We start from the raw sequence: 16,571 nt of genomic DNA on the forward strand, positions 1-16,571 counted from the left end.
GCCTCGTCGGTTGCTTCCTCAGCGGCCTCTTCATTGGCCTCTTCGTCGCCATCGTCGGCGGCCTCTTCGGCTGCTCCCTCAGCGGCCTCTTCGGCCACTTCCTCGGCAATCTCTTCGGTCGCCCCTTCTGCAGTCTCCTCGGCAGGCGGCACGTTTGCGAGCGCAATCTCAGCATCCAGCGCCTCAGCCACTTCTTCGGCAGTGGCCGCCTCCTCAACCGTCGCCTCTGCGGCTCCCACCTCCTCGACCACCATGTGGGCAGCGGCCGCTTCCTTTACAAACGGCACCTCGACCGTAGCCTCCTCCTCAACTCTTGCCACGTCCTAAGGAAAGAACCAGATTACCAGAATGCACAAAAAGGGAAAAAGGATGCCAGGGAGTGGTACTTACGATCGCAGGGGGGGCCTCACTCACGATCACAAGAGGAGCCTCCTCCTCACCTCTGCCCTCCGAGGAGGTAAAAAGGGTCCTCTTCCTCAGTCGCTGCGGGGCCGCCATTTCGGCCGCGGCACTCTGGGCCGGTGCGGCCTCAGTACCCGGCGCCTCTCGACTCCTCTTGCGACCCGAGGCTGCGTATACAAGGTAAAGAGACAAGAGTGAGATGACCAGAGACAGAACTGGTTTAAAAAGGCCGGTGAAGAATAAATGATAAATAGAAAGATTAGGCGAGGCTTACCCGCAGCAGTGGTCGGTCGAGCTGGCAGAGAGGATGGCACGGTCCTGTGCGCCAGCGTCTTTCGTGCCCCCACCACAGGCGTCGCCCTGGGAGCTGGGGCCGCGGTCAAAGATGGGGCCGCGGTGGAGGCCACGGCCGCTGATCTAGCCAGGGGGGGCCGTCACCCTGAGGGCGGCCACCGCCGGGGCACTTGGTCGAGGCGGCCCAGCTGATACCTTCTTCACTTTGCTGCCCTTGGGGGTTTGAGGGTCCCAATCTGCATTCTTCAGGGCTGCCCTCACGGCCTCTTCAACAGGCCGAATAAATCTGGCCGAGATACACTCCTCATACCAGACCCTTCCATCCTCGTCATACGCATTACGGCGCGACCAAGGCGTCAGAGTCAGGAAGTTCATTCCCTTTTGGAGCTGGAAGGTGATCTCAGCCACACCGTGCTGCTGGGAGACGTCGGCCCTCCGGGACGATAGCCGGTTGGTTGATAGGGGGGGAGTGGGGCCGTTTGGATTAGGCCGAACTGTCGTGCCACGAAGTTCGGCAGATACACCTCGGCCCCGGCCTTGGACAGGCCGCAATGGAGGTCGCGCAAAACCAGGAAGGAGCCCCAGATCTCCTTCAGATCGTTCTCCGTCTCAACATCAGGAACGACGGAGAGGTCGTGAGTCAGGAACAGAGGGAATGGCCGAGAAAGGCAGACTCGGAACTGCGTACCAGTTCTCTCGGCCAAGCCGTAGAAGAATTTGTAGCAGAAGGCCGTGGCGTTATGCTTCTTGGGGGCTCGAGCAAATGCGTTGGCCAGCGGCTCGTTGTCTTGGGGAGCGGCCACCCCCCTCAGCTCTGGGAAGTAGGCCTGCAGCCAGAACTGGAAGGCCCACAGTGGACCACCGTGCTTCGGCTTCATCCCATCAGTAACGATGTCATGAAGCGTGCGGTAGATGTGGCCAAGTAGGAACGGGCCGAGTGCTAACCTACCGCCCTGCGCTAGGTAATCGGCCAGGTGGGCGAACTCCAAGGTAACCTTGTTCACCTGGGTGCAAAACACGAACTTGCACAACCAGTACAGCAAGAACACGGCGTGTTCAACCTCGCCGAGAGGGGCAATGGCGTCGTCTTCAGCGCTGTCTTCTACGCCGAAGTTGCTGTAGAAACTGGAGTAGTTGAGCATGTTCTTCACCTTGCTCCCAGCAACTCTCGCAAGAGTAGGCCACGTAGCCTTAAAGCTCCCTTCCACTTCGGGAGCAACAAGGGCGGCGTTTACTTCCACGCCGAGGGGGGACAGGCCGAACAGGGCAGCCATGTCTAGAACGGTCGGCGTCATCATGCCGAACCGAAAGTTCATGGTGTTGGTGGCCGACGACCAGAAGCACAGGGCTGCGGCCAAGAGCGACCGATCCATGACGAGTGGCCGATCGAATAGCTTGATCAAGTGGTAGATGCCTTGATCTTTCCATTGCTGACCGAAGAAATGCTCCATCCTCGGCAGCCATTTTTCCCAGTCTGGGGTCACGGTTGGCCACTGTTGCTGCGGCCTGAGGACATTCCAGTCCTGGAAGTCTCCCCCGTCAAAGGCCGAAAGATCCACTAGATTGTTCTTCAGATGGGCCACAAGCCTCTCTGGCATTCCGCCATTAATGGAGGGGCCGAGAACGCAGGAATCAGTGGGGGCACCATCGTCATCAGCCCAGGGCGTGATGATGTCAGGGAGGATCGAGCCCTGAATATCTCGGCAAATAGCCTCGAATTCAATTTGGAAGGTTTGGGACCGAACTTCAACAGATGTGGGGGTATTGGAGGCCATTAGAGTAGGCTTAAGATGAGTGTTTAAAGGGGAAATGCGAAAAAAGGGTAATGAACACGAAGAACACTGGAGGAAAAGTTTTTTTTTAAAAAGGAATAAGGTCTGTAGGTTCTTGTTTACACCCAAAATAAATGGCCAATAAGAGCAGGACACGTGGAGGAGATTGGGTTTGGTTAGAGGCGCCCTCAGCACCCTACCTACCGATCACTACGTTAGGGCAACGCCCACTCCTGGGACACGTGGCACGCTCCAAGGCGACGTCCACAGTCCCACATCGAAATTATCAACAAATGCACACCTCCCAAGACCTATAAAAGGAGGCCAACTATCCCAAAATAGAGGTAATCAGAACTAACGGCATACAAGCCTATTGATCTGTCAATTAAACTTTCTATTTCCCGAACTTACTTAAGCATCGGAGAGCCTTCGGCCGGTACCACACCGGTGCCCTAGGTCTTACCGTGCGTTTGCTCATATTGCAGATCACATAGACTACCGAGGCATCAAGGATACCGAAGGCATAAAATTACTAAGTTGACCCTCAAAGTCAGAGAACCACTTTTTGGCATCAACAGTTTGGCGCCGTCTGTGGGAAGCCGATAAAATCGACCCTTTATCCCAAAACACATGGGGACCAACTCAAAAGCTACGTTCCTACCGCAGGAGGGGATGCCGTTCGGCATGCCTAGCGGGGTTAGCCCAGCGCCGCCCCCATGCACCCCGGCAACTAATCCACTTGTGCTCCAACCCGCTGAAAATGCGGAGCTTTTAGCCCAAGTCGTGTCCCTTCGGCAGGACATGGCTAGGTTGCAGGAACACAACAACTTCCTCTCATCCAGGGTGGATGAAACACAACAGTTGGTCAATCAGCAGCAAACACAAAACATCTAGACCAATCGATCTTCCGAGAGCCTACAGACTCCCCGTCGGCAGAAGAAGAGCAAGAGGGTGGCAAAGGCAACGCCTGCGCCGTCTAAACAATTGGTGGTCCCGGCACCAAAAAATAAGCCCCATGTGCCGAAGAAGGTCTATATCAATTGCCGACACAGGTTGCTAGAGCGGGAAGTCGAACGGCAGTCCGAACGGCAGGAATCGCCGATCAGGATAAATGCCCACTTGGACGATCCCCGACTAAGAAACATGGGGAGGAAGTCTCCAATACGGAGGATACGAGTCCTGGAATCAACGGCAGAGTCTGACCGAGAATACACTCCTTCCACCAATCGGTCATCATCCTACCGTTCGGCAACGCCGACGAAATTCTCTGAAGTTAACCCCATCCGGTCCCAGCAGCGATCGGTGCATCAAACAGCGGAGGAGATACCGGACAGGGACCCTGTCATCCGCCTCCTCCTTCAAAGGGTACAGAAGATGGAGGACGATCGAACTCGCTCTCAGGAGCCGGACTGGGGAAGGCTCCGGCCAGGACCCTTCACCAAGCGCATAAGGCACTCACGGCAGGATAGGGACGTGCAGCCCCTACGCATAACCCCTTACACAGGGGTAGAGGATCCACTGACGCACCTTCATTCTTTCCAATCGGCAGTAGGGTGCCGAGGGCTAAGCGACGAAGGCCTGTGCCTTCTGTTCCCTTCCTCGCTCACAGAAGCAGCTCTAAATTGGTTCTACCGTTTGGAACCGGAGACGGTCGATTCCTTCGACGAGCTGAAGCAAATCTTCCTGAACCACTTCATGATTCAGACAGACAGACTGTACTCTGCCGATGACCTGTATACCATCCTGCAGAGAGATGACGAACCATTGTGTAAGGTTCTTATTTGAACCAATATTGTATTTTGGCTCTTCTCTTAAACCAACAAAACCTTTGTAATAATAATTAGATTCTAGGTTAGAATCAGTGTGGGTTGAAGGGCTTCCAAGTCTCCTCGTTGCAGATCAAAAGGTATAATCATTTGCATTGCTCACATGGATTAATCCATATTCACTTGGATTGATCCAACGTACATTCATGCTGCTGTCTGTTCTTTGTATTAATACTTTCTATGAAAGTATTAATCCATGTTGCGTCTGTTTTCAAGCTGTTGGCAGATTTCTTTATTCACTCCTTGTTGAATGTTTCCTCCTTAGCTCAACGGGTGTGTGTGTGGAGTTTGGTTATTTTGTGTGGGGAGACATAATATATTATGTTATAATATATTGTAGGGAGCATGCTTTTGTTTATTTAAATAACCCATACTCTTGCTCCTTATAAAATGTTTTCTTGTCTCCACCTTTTAAAAGTGATGGGTGGTATGTTATTTATTGTTCCTCTTTTCCAATAGCCACTTGCGGCTCCCATGCTTTTTGTTGTTCCCTTTCCTTACCACATGGTCTCCAAAAAGGAATAAATCATTTCCTTATCTTATTGTTGTGTCTTGAGCCGTTCCTTGTTTAAAGGAAACTTGGTCTGTGGCCTTAAGGAGGGGAGCTTGGTAAAAACGTTTCTATTTTGCTTCTCTTGAAAGTTGTTTTATAATATTGTCATTTGCATATGCTCTTCAACCATTCTCTTGTAAACCTTTACTTCACGTGCATCTGACAAAAGCATAGGTTGCTTATATTCATTCATTGTGGTTCATGGTTTTTTATTTCAAGTGGCTGTTTCACCTTGAGCACACAATATTAGTTTTTAATATGTTGCTCCATACTCTCAACGATGGATATGCAGATTGCATATTCCTTCTGTTTTATTCTCTTGATCAGAGCATTTAATCTTTCCTCTTTGAAACCTGTTTGTATCAAAGTCTATTTAAACAAAACTTGTCTCTGATCAAATGTAAGGATGCATGAAAATAGGTGTTGCACTTTCCTTTGAAATATGAAGCAGACCATTCATCCTTCATGAAAACAGAAACTGCACATACACGTTTAATCTTATGCAGTCATGTTTATAGTTTTTGAAAAACAATTCTTATTTGCTATTGAGCATTCAAAAACTATTTTATTGTCTCAGCCATTGTTAATTACTTGAGAGTATGAGTATGATTGCATACACATTAATTTCCTCCAAGTATATTCACATTGATTTCGGCTGAGTTTATTGTTTCATTGTTGTTATGTTGAATTAAACTATTTGCTTCAAGTTCATTACTTCTAGTTTAATCATCACAACACTTAGGTTTCATTTGTCTAGCTCAATCATACTTTGTGATTGAGATAGATGAATATGTGAAACCATAACTCACTTCATACATATGCAACTTGAGCTTGGTGCTCTTGAGAGGATGTGCTGCTAAGAGATAAAGGAAGTGGTGCTTGCTGTAAGGGTGATTGAAGCTGCCTATAGGTGATAGATTGAGCTAAGTCTTCCTTCTTTTCCTTGTATTTCTTAATGAGCATAGTGGATCTCTCCTGGCTTGGTGCCCCCAGTTTTTCCCCTTGTTGGGTTTCTGGGTCAACAACTCTTTGTGTATGTTTATATTCATGTTGCCATTGTTGTACTTGCTGCATTCTGTTCAAATGACTTCAGCACACTAACGTGGATCAATACGCGTTGTACTGTATTGATCCAAAATCACAAGGGTTGCTGTTTGTTTTAATACGTGGTGTTGTCTGTATCAATCCAAGTTCATGCAGTCAGTTCCTTTAACTCACTGCATATGCTAAGTAATTGAACACCATGGTTGTGCATGTGTTTATGTTTCCGCTTATTATTTCTTAGATGGGCTTAATTTTTAATTTGGTAGGTCTTTGACCTCTAGCCTACTTCCCCCCCTTATGTAGGCTTTTAGAGCCTAGGGCCTGGTTTTACACATTGCGTGAGTATGCCGCACGATTCAGCCATGAATACTCGAGATGTCCGGATACCGATGACAGGGCAGCCTACGGCGCCTTCAAGAGTGGCCTACGGTCCTCACACTTTCGGTATCTGGTACACAGCAGCAATTGGCGTACGTACGATGAACTCATGAAACAAGCGGCAATCCACGCCAAAGCTGAATACTTCAACTCGAGGGCCGAGCCCACGGCTCGGCAGAGCGAACCCATATAGCGGTCCTCCACGGCACAGGCATCGCCGTTCGCTCCAGCAGCACAAACTGCCGGACACCTTGAAAGCCACAAGCGCAAAGACGCCGGAAGCTCCCAAAGGGGGAATTCCAAGAAAAACAAGAGCAGGTACGGCAGGGACAACTACCGATCCCCACTACCGGCACATAACCAGGGGACAGAGGTGTTCACCCTGCTCAATACCTCCTACGAGGCAGTGCTGTTGAACGAAAACGAGATAATCCCGAAGCCAGCATTCCGAAAGCCTAGTCTGCAAGACGGCAGGGATACAGGGAAATTCTGCCGATACCAACCAGCATAATAGCCACAACACTGAGGACTGCATCAGCTTGCGGAAGATCGTCGAGCGGTTGATTCGGGAAGGCAAACTGGATCAGTACATAGCCAGGCCGCAACAGGCGCCAGTGCCGAACGCCAACCGGCAGATCAACATGATCAGCACGATCAGCGGAGGCCTAACCCTGGCCGGGGCATCCAACCGATCGATAAAGCAGTATGTCAGGGCGGCACAATACCCCCAAGTCCTCGGCATTGAAAGTAGCCGCCACACAAAGATGCCGAAAGTCAGGTGGGAACCCATCACCTTCTCCGAGGAAGAAGAGGAAGGGATCATCTACCCACATAACGACCCTATGATCATCCGAGCCGAGATTGCCGAGTTCGATGTCGGACGAATCCTGATCGACAATGGAAGTTCGGTAAATGTCATCTTCGCCGATGCATTCAAAGAACTCGGGATAGATGACAGCCAGGTCAATCGGCAACTCTCGCCTCTCCTAAGCTTTTCGGGAGACCTGGTCCAGCCAATCAGCAGTGTCAGTCTGCCAATCTCTTTCGGCACAGCCCCACGAAGGACCATGGTCTATGACCAGTTTCTTGTGGTGGACTGTCCTACGGCGTACAACGTTATTGTCGGCCGAACGGCGCTCACGGCAATAAAGGCCCACTTGTCCCCCCACATGCTACTCATGAAGTTCCCAACCTGCTACGGCATGGGGGCAATCAGGGGCGATCAATTGAGCGCTCGGAACTGCTACGCCACAGCATTGAAATCGGCAGCTCCCCACAAATAAAAGGAAGCCTTCACGGTCGCAAGCTTGCCGAACGGCAATGAACCAGTGGACGATCCAAGGGAGGAAATGCCCACTCCGGTGGCACAACCTGCCGAAGATCTCGAAACGGTGGCGCTGGACGAACGTCAACCGGAGCGGTGTGTAAGGATCGGTACCATGCTGAACGCCATCCTCCGTTCCTTCGGCAGAATTCGGAGGTCTTTGCCTGGTCCTACAACGACATGCCGGGCATATCCCCTGATATCATCAGCCACAAGCTGAGCATCTCGCCAGCATTCAAACCGGTCAGGCAAAAGCGCCGATCTTATGATGCCGAACGGTATGAAGCCATGAAGAACAAAGTGGACAAACTCATGACCATCGGCTTCATCCGGGAGGCTGTATACCCGGATTGGCTAGCAAACTCTATCATGGTTCGGAAGGCAAAAGGCGGGTGGCGAATGTGCCAGGACTATACCGACCTCAATAAGGCTTGTCCGAAGGATAGCTTCCCGTTGCCACGCATCGATCAGCTGGTTGACGCCACTGCCGGTCACGAGCTACTTAGCTTCATGGACGCATACTCTGGATATAACCAGATCTTCATGCACCTTGCCGACAGCGAACACACGGCGTTCATAACAGACAAAAGCCTGTATTGCTATAACGTCATGCCGTTCGGCTTGAAGAATGCGGGGGCAACCTATCAGAGACTGGTCAACCGAATCTTCGCCGAGCAGATCGGAAGCACCATGGAGGTCTACGTGGATGACATGCTAGTAAAGAGCCGAACGGCAGGAGAGCATCTGAAAAACCTATCGCTCATGTTCGGCATCTTGAAGGATTACCGAATGAGACTCAACCCGACAAAGTGCGCCTTCGGCGTATCTTCTGGGAGATTCCTCGGTTTCATGATCAGCCAGAGGGGCAACGAGGCTAACCCCGACAAAATCAAGGCCATAATCGACATGGAGGTACCGAAGACGCAGAAGGACATCCAGAGCCTTACTGGACGAGTGGCAGCCCTCACTTGCTTAATCTCCAAAGCCACAGACAAGTGTGTGCCGTTCTTCAAAGCCTTGAAAGGGGGCAAACATCATATAGAGTGGACTGCCGAATGCGACAAAGCGTTTCAAGACTTGAAGGACTACATGGGCAGAGCACCGCTACTTTCCAAACCTCTTCCTGGGGAAATACTCTCCCTATACCTATCGGTATCCAACACTGCCGTCAGCTCAGTATTAATACGAATACCTGAGAGGGCGGAGCTACCGATTTTTTACGTCAGCAAGGCCCTTCAGGGGGCAGAGTCTCGGTACCCCCCACTCGAGCAGCTGGCTTTAGCTCTGGTCGTTTCTGCCCGGCGGTTGAGGCCCTATTTTCAGGCCCACACCATCATCGTTCTGACCAACCAGCCCCTTCGGCAAGTTTTTCAAAAACCAGAAACATCCGGAAGGCTGGTGAAATGGGCGATCGAGCTAGGAGAATTCGACGTACGGTTTAAACCCAGGCCTGCCGAAAAAGGACAAGCCGTAGCAGACTTCATCGCTGAACTGACACCTTCAGAACCTGAAAAAACCCCTCCACAGGAAGGCCTACCGAACGGCAGTCGTCTCGACCAGTCAACTCCTTTCTGGATGCGGAGCTGGTCTGGTACTCACCGTTCAGAACCTGACACCTTCAGAACCTGAAAAAACCCCTCCACACGTTGACGGCTCGGCAAACCAACAAGGATGCGGAGCTGGTCTGGTACTCACCGCTCCCGATGGAGCCAAAATTGAATATGCCATCAGGTTTGGCTTCCAAACGTCCAACAACGAAGCCGAATACGAGGCGCTTTTGGCCGGCCTACGGCTCGCCAGAAGCATGGGGGCAATTCAGATCAGCATCTACAGCGACTCGCAGCTAATAGTGAACTAGGTGACTGCCGATTTCGCAGCAAAGGACGCGTCAATGACGGCGTACCTCACGGCAGCACACCAACTGCTAAAAAAGTTCTGGGCGTACGAAATTCGGCAGATACCAAGAAACGAAAACAGTCATGCCGACGCCCTCGCTAGACTGGCTTCGGCAATCAACGACAAAGTGGGTCGAAAGATCCCCGTCGAGATACTGACCCTTCCGAGCACCGCCATTACCGAGATCTGCGCTATAGAGTACAACAACACATGGATGTCACCTATTCATGCTTACCTAACGAACGGCACCCTCCCTGCAGACATGGCCAAGGCCAGACAGCTGCGTTACCGATCAACAAGGTACATTGTCATCAACGACATTCTGTACAAACGTGGCTACTCGACCCCCTACATGAAATGTATCACCGAAGAGCAGGGCGAATATGTCCTTCGGTAGATCCACAGTGGTGTCTGCGGCGATCACTCCGGTTCTAAATCCCTGGCCCACAAGGCCTTTCGGCAGGGCTACTATTGGCCATCCATGCACAGGGATGCAATCGCGATGGTAAAGAAGTGCGACAAGTGCCAACAGTTCGGCAATATCCCGCACCTGCCTACCGAACCCCTCACGCCAATCGTAAGTCCTTGGCCGTTTGCCCAATGAGGACTTGACCTAATCGGACCAATGCCGCAGGGCAAGGGACAGGTTAAGTATGCAATTGTTGCCGTGGACTATTTCACGAAGTGGGTTGAGGCCGAAGCTCTTGCCACCATAACGGCGGCAAGAGTCGAGGAGTTTGTCTGGACCAATATCTATTGCCGCTTCCGCATCCCCTACGCCATCATCACTGATAACGGCAGACAGTTCGACTCGGAGCTCTTCAGGCAGTTCTGCACTCGCCTCAAAATCAACCTATTCTTCGCCTCCCCAGCTCACTCTCAATCGAACGGCCAGGTAGAAGCCGTAAACAAAATCATTAAGAAACTTTTGAAACGGCAACTCAACAGTGCCAAGGGCGCTTGGCCGGAGAAGCTTCCCGAAGCTCTGTGGGCCATACGAACATCCTACCGAACCTCCACGGGGGAAACTCCCTTCAGCCTTGCATTCGGCTCAGAGGCCGTTGTCCCAGTTGAGATCGGTGAGTCTTCTTACCGAACGGAAAGCTTCGAGGCAAAGGCTAACGAGGCGGCACTCGCGTTGAACCTAGATTTAATCGAGGAGCGCCGAACGGTAGCCAACCTTCGGAACGAAGCTTACAAACAGCGCGTCTCTCGGTACTACGACTCAAGGGTCAAACCGCGCTCCTTCAGAATCGGGGACTGGGTCATGCGCAAGGTTTCGCTTGCAACCAAAAACCCAACGGAAGGAACCCTCGGACCTTCCTGGGAAGGACCCTATGAAATCATCGGCATCCTTCGATCCGGCACCTACAGGCTCCGAGGCACAGATGGGAAGACCCTCGGTCACCCATGGAATGTGGACCATCTCAAGAGTTATTTTAAATAAAGCCCCCTAGCCAACGGCAGGGAGGAATTTGTATTTTTTCCTACGGCACTTATATATAAAATAAGATTATTCAGTCGCTTATGTTTGAAACATTATAGCCTAAACGGCACCTTTTTCAACAACAAAAAAATGTTTCGGTAGGGCCCACTATTTACGAGCCACAGCAACATTGCCTACGGCAATCAAAAGCTACGCTCTTTATGTTAACTACCGATTCAGAGAGGCCTTGCCCACGGCATCTCTATGGACGAAAGGCTATTGGGGCCTTGTTCCTACCGATGCGCGTGATACTTTGGTTAAGGCAACTAGGTATGAGCCAACGGCAGTATCACTACTTTGGGTTTATCTACCGAAGGTAGGGACACTTCGCTAATCCAAAGCAAATAAGCTCCTAAGTGGCCAACGGCCCAATCGGTAATTATCCTAAGCAGTTATTAGCCTACGGCAGTAACAAAGCATGGAAAGAATTCGAACAAAAGATAAGCGAAAACGCACTGATGTGAAGAGAAAAATAACTTAAATTAAAAAGATGCCCTCGGCATCAATATGTTCAGAAATTTTGCCAACGGCAATTAAAAATACATAACAAAGTTACAAAATTATGTAGCTCAGGCCTCGGCCGGCAGTCCGATCTCCCTGGTCATCGGCAGTCCGATCTCCCTGGTCATCGGCAGTCTCGACCACGGTGTCAACAGTGGCATCAGGGGCACCCTCGGTATCAGGCCCATCGGTGTTTTCTGGGGCGTCCTCCCCTTCCTATTCTTCGATCATCTCCTCAGTGACACCTTCCGGCAGTGAAGTTCAAGTTGAGTTTTTGCCCTGGGTTGAACCGCTTGAAACGGTAGATGAGGTCCGCCATCTCCGAAGCCACTTCATTGTCCACCAGAGAGGTGAACTCAGCGAAGGAACGGTATCCCCTGATGGCTTCATTAACGGCAGCCTCTATCTCCGCTGCCTTCGACCGCTCAGAAGCCTCGAGCGCCGCCTGCACAGCCACCTTGGCACCCTCGGCATCCCTAACAGCCTGCTCCGCACCGTCCAGGGCCTCGCGCATCTCGGCAAGCTTCGCCTCGTGCGCCTGGATCTGCCGTTCGGCAGCATGCATATCCTCCACGAGTGGTCCTGGAGAGCTTTCGCAGCATGGCAACCTTGGAGCGGCCGTCCTCATAGAGCCGTTTCGCGCGTTCGGCAGCTGTGATGGCCCTCTTCATGCACAGCCACATGTCCATCGATGCCTGAAAAATGAAGCCACAAGTTAGTACCGAACGAAAGATAACAACAACAAAAACACAATGGGAGTCAAAAGTTTCCCGTGGCCTGGAGACGGAAGGCGCGCCCCGCCTCTTCCCGAAGAGCCCTCTTCGGCAGATCGTCGATTTTAGACAGATCCATCTGCGAACCCACGATCATGTGGTTCGCAAACTGAACTGTCTTGGTTGGACAGGAAAGTGTGACCGCTTCGGTAGGGCCCTCCTCGTCCTCGGCCTCGAAAACGGCCCTCGGTGGGTCAGATAGCCGCACCCTTTTGGGGGTGGAGGCGGCATCCAGGTCTACCGTCAATGGCCGCTTCCCGGACGCCTTGGAAGAAGCGGCATCGGCACCCTGTACCGGGCTAAGGATCGGCTCGTTAAGCGGCACCCTTTGGCTCACGGGTTCGGCATGGCGCTGCCTCTGCCGTTTGGAAGGAGGCTGCTCCTCAACGTTAGCCTGGGCGACCTTCTCTGCATAAGCCTCTGGCTGCCGTTTCTGCTTCTTCCCCTTTGCGAGCACTTGGAGGCGCCTCTTCGAGGTCTCTGACATCTTCTTAGCCTCGGCAGTCTTCCTGGCCTCTGACACTGCAAGAACGGAACGGTGGAGTTAGTCGAAGAAGTTTTTTAAAAAAAAAAAAAAAACCTCAAGTGAACTTACTCTCGGCAGGGTTCGCAAGACGGGCTCTGATGAGGTTCTCGGTGAAGAGGAACTGTGGGTATTTCCTGTCACCAGCAGGAACTTTCAGCCTAACCTTGTCAATCTGCCGAAGTTCTGATTGGGTTGCCGTGGGCTGCTTCAGTTTGCCTGCAAAAATAAGGAAGTTAGGTTAGTCCACAAAACAAAAACAAGTACCCTACCGATCGACATGGTAAAGACCTACCGGCAATCTGAAAGGTGGTGGGAATATGGAAGCGCACGGGCACTCCCGAGGGCGATTCCCAATCACCAGAGAGGAGAACCCGCCGATTCCTCCAGGACTTCTGGGAGGTTGGCACGGCCATAAGAAAATGGCCCCTTTCGGAAGCCTTGAGACAGTTCGCCTGAACCCAGCCACCATGATCGGTACTCTTGGACTTGGTGATGCTGTACAGGTAGGAGAACTGCTCGTATGAAGGCCCCTCCTCATCGGCAAGTCCGAATGCCGTTACAACCCCCATCAGAACGGCCCAGAAGTTTGGATTGAACTGCCCTGGGGCATACCCAATCTGAGCCAGGATCCGTTGAACTGGAGGCTGCAACAGCAGCCTAACGCCCTGCTGAAGGACATCGGTGAAGAACGCAACCTCGCCGTCCTTGGGGTTGCTCAGGGATTCGGTAGGGCTCGGGATCCTCATCCCTACCGAATTGGGGATCATGTACTCTGCCCTAATCCTCGCCAGCTCACGGTAGGTCAGCTTATTGGGCGGTAGGTAATCTACATCAAACAGCTGCTCCCTCGCTACCCTCATCGGCACCCTTTGGTTCCCGCTGTTCACTATCGTTACCCTCGGCAGAATAACTGGCTCGGAAGACTCTCCACGGCCAGAGGTGGAAGCCTCCTCACGGTGACTAGAAGATGCCTCCGGCATCCGAATGTCTTCCACCTGAGGTTCGGGATGCAGGCCCAACCCAGCTTGACGACCGTCGCTATACACGACCGCCAACGGTAGGGCTGACTAGTCATAAGCCCCTTACCAATCCTATGAGTGGGCGCAGGTCTAAACCTCTCGCCAACGACCTCAACCTCAGAGTCACTATCACTCTCGGTATCTTGGCCCATCTCCTCACTTTCGGTATCCCTTCGCCTATCTGGAGACTCCTCCTCAAATGCATTGGGCTCACTCTCGAACCCCGACTCGCTATCAGACATCTACAAAAACAACGGAAGGAAACTAAGGGCCATACAAGGAGCTATCTTACCGATGCCTACGTCTCTACCTATGGCAACTAGACTACCGAACCACACCCCACTTGCATAAAGTTCTAAGTCTAGTTCAAACCATGGAAGGACGTATGCACAATGAAAGAAAAAATAGCAAAGTTACCGAACGGTACCTTGTGTGAATTAGAATGTAAGGGCAAGAATCGCTCTGCCTTCTGTTTGCTTTCACTGGAAATCGTCTCTGGTACCGAATCAAGTCGCCGGAAATTGCCTCTGTTACCGTTTGCTCTCGTCGGAAATCGCCTAGACAGAGCTCTCGCCTCACTCACAAATGCAAAGTGAGTTTTGCCTCAGAGACTCCTTCTATTTATAGGGCGAAAGTTGCAACGGTACGCCTCGAGATACCAAACGGCGCATTAATGGCGCCGCTCCGCGTGATAAGACACACCACGTGTCGTGCGCTGAGTGGAACCTCTGATAGCACGCTGGGTGCAGAAGACGAAGCGTCATTCTGTCCCATCACTATCCCTCACTGTGCACGAAGTCGCATGAGAAAAGGTCAAACTCGCCCAAGTTAACAAGACATCGGCAAGCATCTCTCGGAACCCCTTAACATACCAAATACTGCCGAACGGTAACCCTCGAAGTGGCGACTCTGGAGTTTCCGGGCAAGTTTTTGAAGTCAATCGGCACCAGGACAAGGCCCCAGCGCGCCTTCCTGACAAACTACCGAACGGTAGATTAACCGAGCGGCTACCGAAGAACATACAAGTCCCCGACCGAGAAATCTCGCTCGAGAACTTGGGGGACTCCTGTTTACACCCAAAATAAATGGCCAATAAGAGCAGGACACGTGGAGGAGATTGAGTTTGGTCAAAGGCGCCCTCGGCACCCTACCTACCGATCACTACGTTAGGGCAACGCCCACTCCTGGGACACGTGGCACGCTCCAAGGCGACGTCCACAGTCCCACATCAAAATTATCAACAAATGCACACCTCCCAAGACCTATAAAAGGAGGCCAACTATCCCAAAATAGAGGTAATCAGAACTAACGGCATACAAGCCTATTGATCTGTCAGTTAAACTTTCTATTTCCCGAACTTACTTAAGCATCGGAGAGCCTTCGGCCGGTACCACACCGGTGCCCTAGGTCTTACCGTGCGTTTGCTCATATTGCAGATCACACAGACTACCGAGGCATCAAGGATACCGAAGGCATAAAATTACTAAGTTGACCCTCAAAGTCAGAGAACCACTTTTTGGCGTCAACAGTTCTGGAAAATCGCGAGCTCACGAGGGATTCTCTGGTAACCTTGGAGGTGCGAAAGTTTGATGGGTTTTGAAGGTTGGAGAAATGGGTTTTTGACAAAGCTTGGGCGTCTGAGGATTCTGAAAGCGTAAGGAGAAAGCAAGGAAGTCTGGGTTTTTATATTGGCGCTAGAATTCGAAACGAAAGGGTGTGTCTCTCTCGAGAGACGTAACGTTCTATCAGCACGCTCAATAGGCGCAACGACGTGTCAAAAGCCCAGAGGCCGTCGCTTCCTCTGACAAAGCGAAGCGACGCCCTGGGCAATAATGGCCTACACGACGTGCTTGAGGCATTAAATGCGCCGACTGGCCTGCGCATTTAATGCCCCAGTTGTCAATCACTTCAGAAAGGAATGCAAAGGGTCCATCCCTTGGAATCCATTCGGCCCCTACCCATGTCGAGGCCGAAGAATCCAGGGATGTGGGGGCAATGTTTGTGCCTGATAAATCACGGCCATAAGCTGGCCGAAGAAGCCCCTTCTCTCGGCCCTGGCACTTGTTCGTAAAAACTGAAACGCAGCGTTTCGCCAGGGTACTTCGCTTTCCTAAAGACAATAGAAGAAATGCTAAGGCATGATCATCTCGGCCTCAAGCGCAGGCCGAGGCCGAGGCCGAACAAAATCACGGCCAAGGCATTAAAGGCAAATCATCACGTGACAGCAGGGTCCCAGGCTTCATTTAATGAAGTAGTGCCTGTTTAATGCAGCAAACCCACTGGCCACAAAGAAGCATTTAATGCATGAGGGAAGGAAGGAAGTGACTGAAGTCAGGATTTGGTGATGAGGATCAGAGTGATTAGACGTGGACATTCTCACAAGAATTCTGACAGCCTGAGATATTGGTTCACCAGCTATCCAGGCCATAAATGCGTCTCCACGGCCAGAAGCTCAAAACCCACGATCAAGAGCGGCGGCCGAGATTCACCCGGATTTCTGGGGTCACACCACCATACTTCACGATCCCAAATGTCGATTGGACTGCCCACTTGCTCCAATCAAGCTCCACCATGCAGATTTTTAGCCTCGATTACTCCTCCAGAGACTCTTCCTATAAATACAAGACTCGAGCTACATTCAAAAGGTTCAACACCAAAACAAAGCCTCCCACGGAGCAACTTATTTTTTCCTGTAATGCACTTTCAATATCTTTACTTGCTTTCCTAGGAGTAGTGTTAGATTGTAAGGAAAATCCATTCATCAATATATCATACGA

The 16,571-nt window shown here is 51.4% G+C and overlaps 2 protein-coding genes across 2 annotated transcripts; both read left to right on the top strand.

Moving 5' to 3' along the window:
• The first annotated feature begins 3,611 nt into the window (after positions 1–3,611).
• Positions 3,612–7,552, top strand: LOC148291092 (uncharacterized). Its single transcript, XM_088245339.1, has 3 exons — positions 3,612–4,201; positions 6,195–6,342; positions 6,713–7,552. Exons 1-3 carry the CDS (start codon positions 3,612–3,614, stop codon positions 7,550–7,552), a joined length of 1,578 nt encoding a protein of 525 aa, XP_088101465.1.
• Positions 7,553–9,484: 1,932 nt separating this feature from the next.
• On the top strand, positions 9,485–9,886 carry LOC148291093 (uncharacterized). The gene has a single exon (XM_088245341.1). The coding sequence runs from the start codon at positions 9,485–9,487 to the stop codon at positions 9,884–9,886; it is 402 nt and encodes a 133-aa protein (XP_088101467.1).
• The last annotated feature ends 6,685 nt before the right edge of the window (positions 9,887–16,571 follow it).

This window comes from Prunus avium, chromosome 8 (assembly GCF_965620075.1).
Source record: "Prunus avium chromosome 8, drPruAviu1.hap1.1, whole genome shotgun sequence".
Taxonomy (NCBI): domain Eukaryota; kingdom Viridiplantae; phylum Streptophyta; class Magnoliopsida; order Rosales; family Rosaceae; genus Prunus; species Prunus avium.

Coding starts and splice junctions, on each gene's coding strand:
- LOC148291092 (XM_088245339.1), top strand. CDS start 3,612: ATGGGGAGGAAGTCTCCAATACGGAGGATACGAGTCCTGGAATCAACG. Junction 4,202..6,194: donor CTGTACTCTGCCGATGACCT/GTATACCATCCT, acceptor CCCCTTATGTAG/GCTTTTAGAGCCTAGGGCCT. Junction 6,343..6,712: donor CCTCACACTTTCGGTATCTG/GTACACAGCAGC, acceptor TCCCGAAGCCAG/CATTCCGAAAGCCTAGTCTG.
- LOC148291093 (XM_088245341.1), top strand. CDS start 9,485: ATGACGGCGTACCTCACGGCAGCACACCAACTGCTAAAAAAGTTCTGG.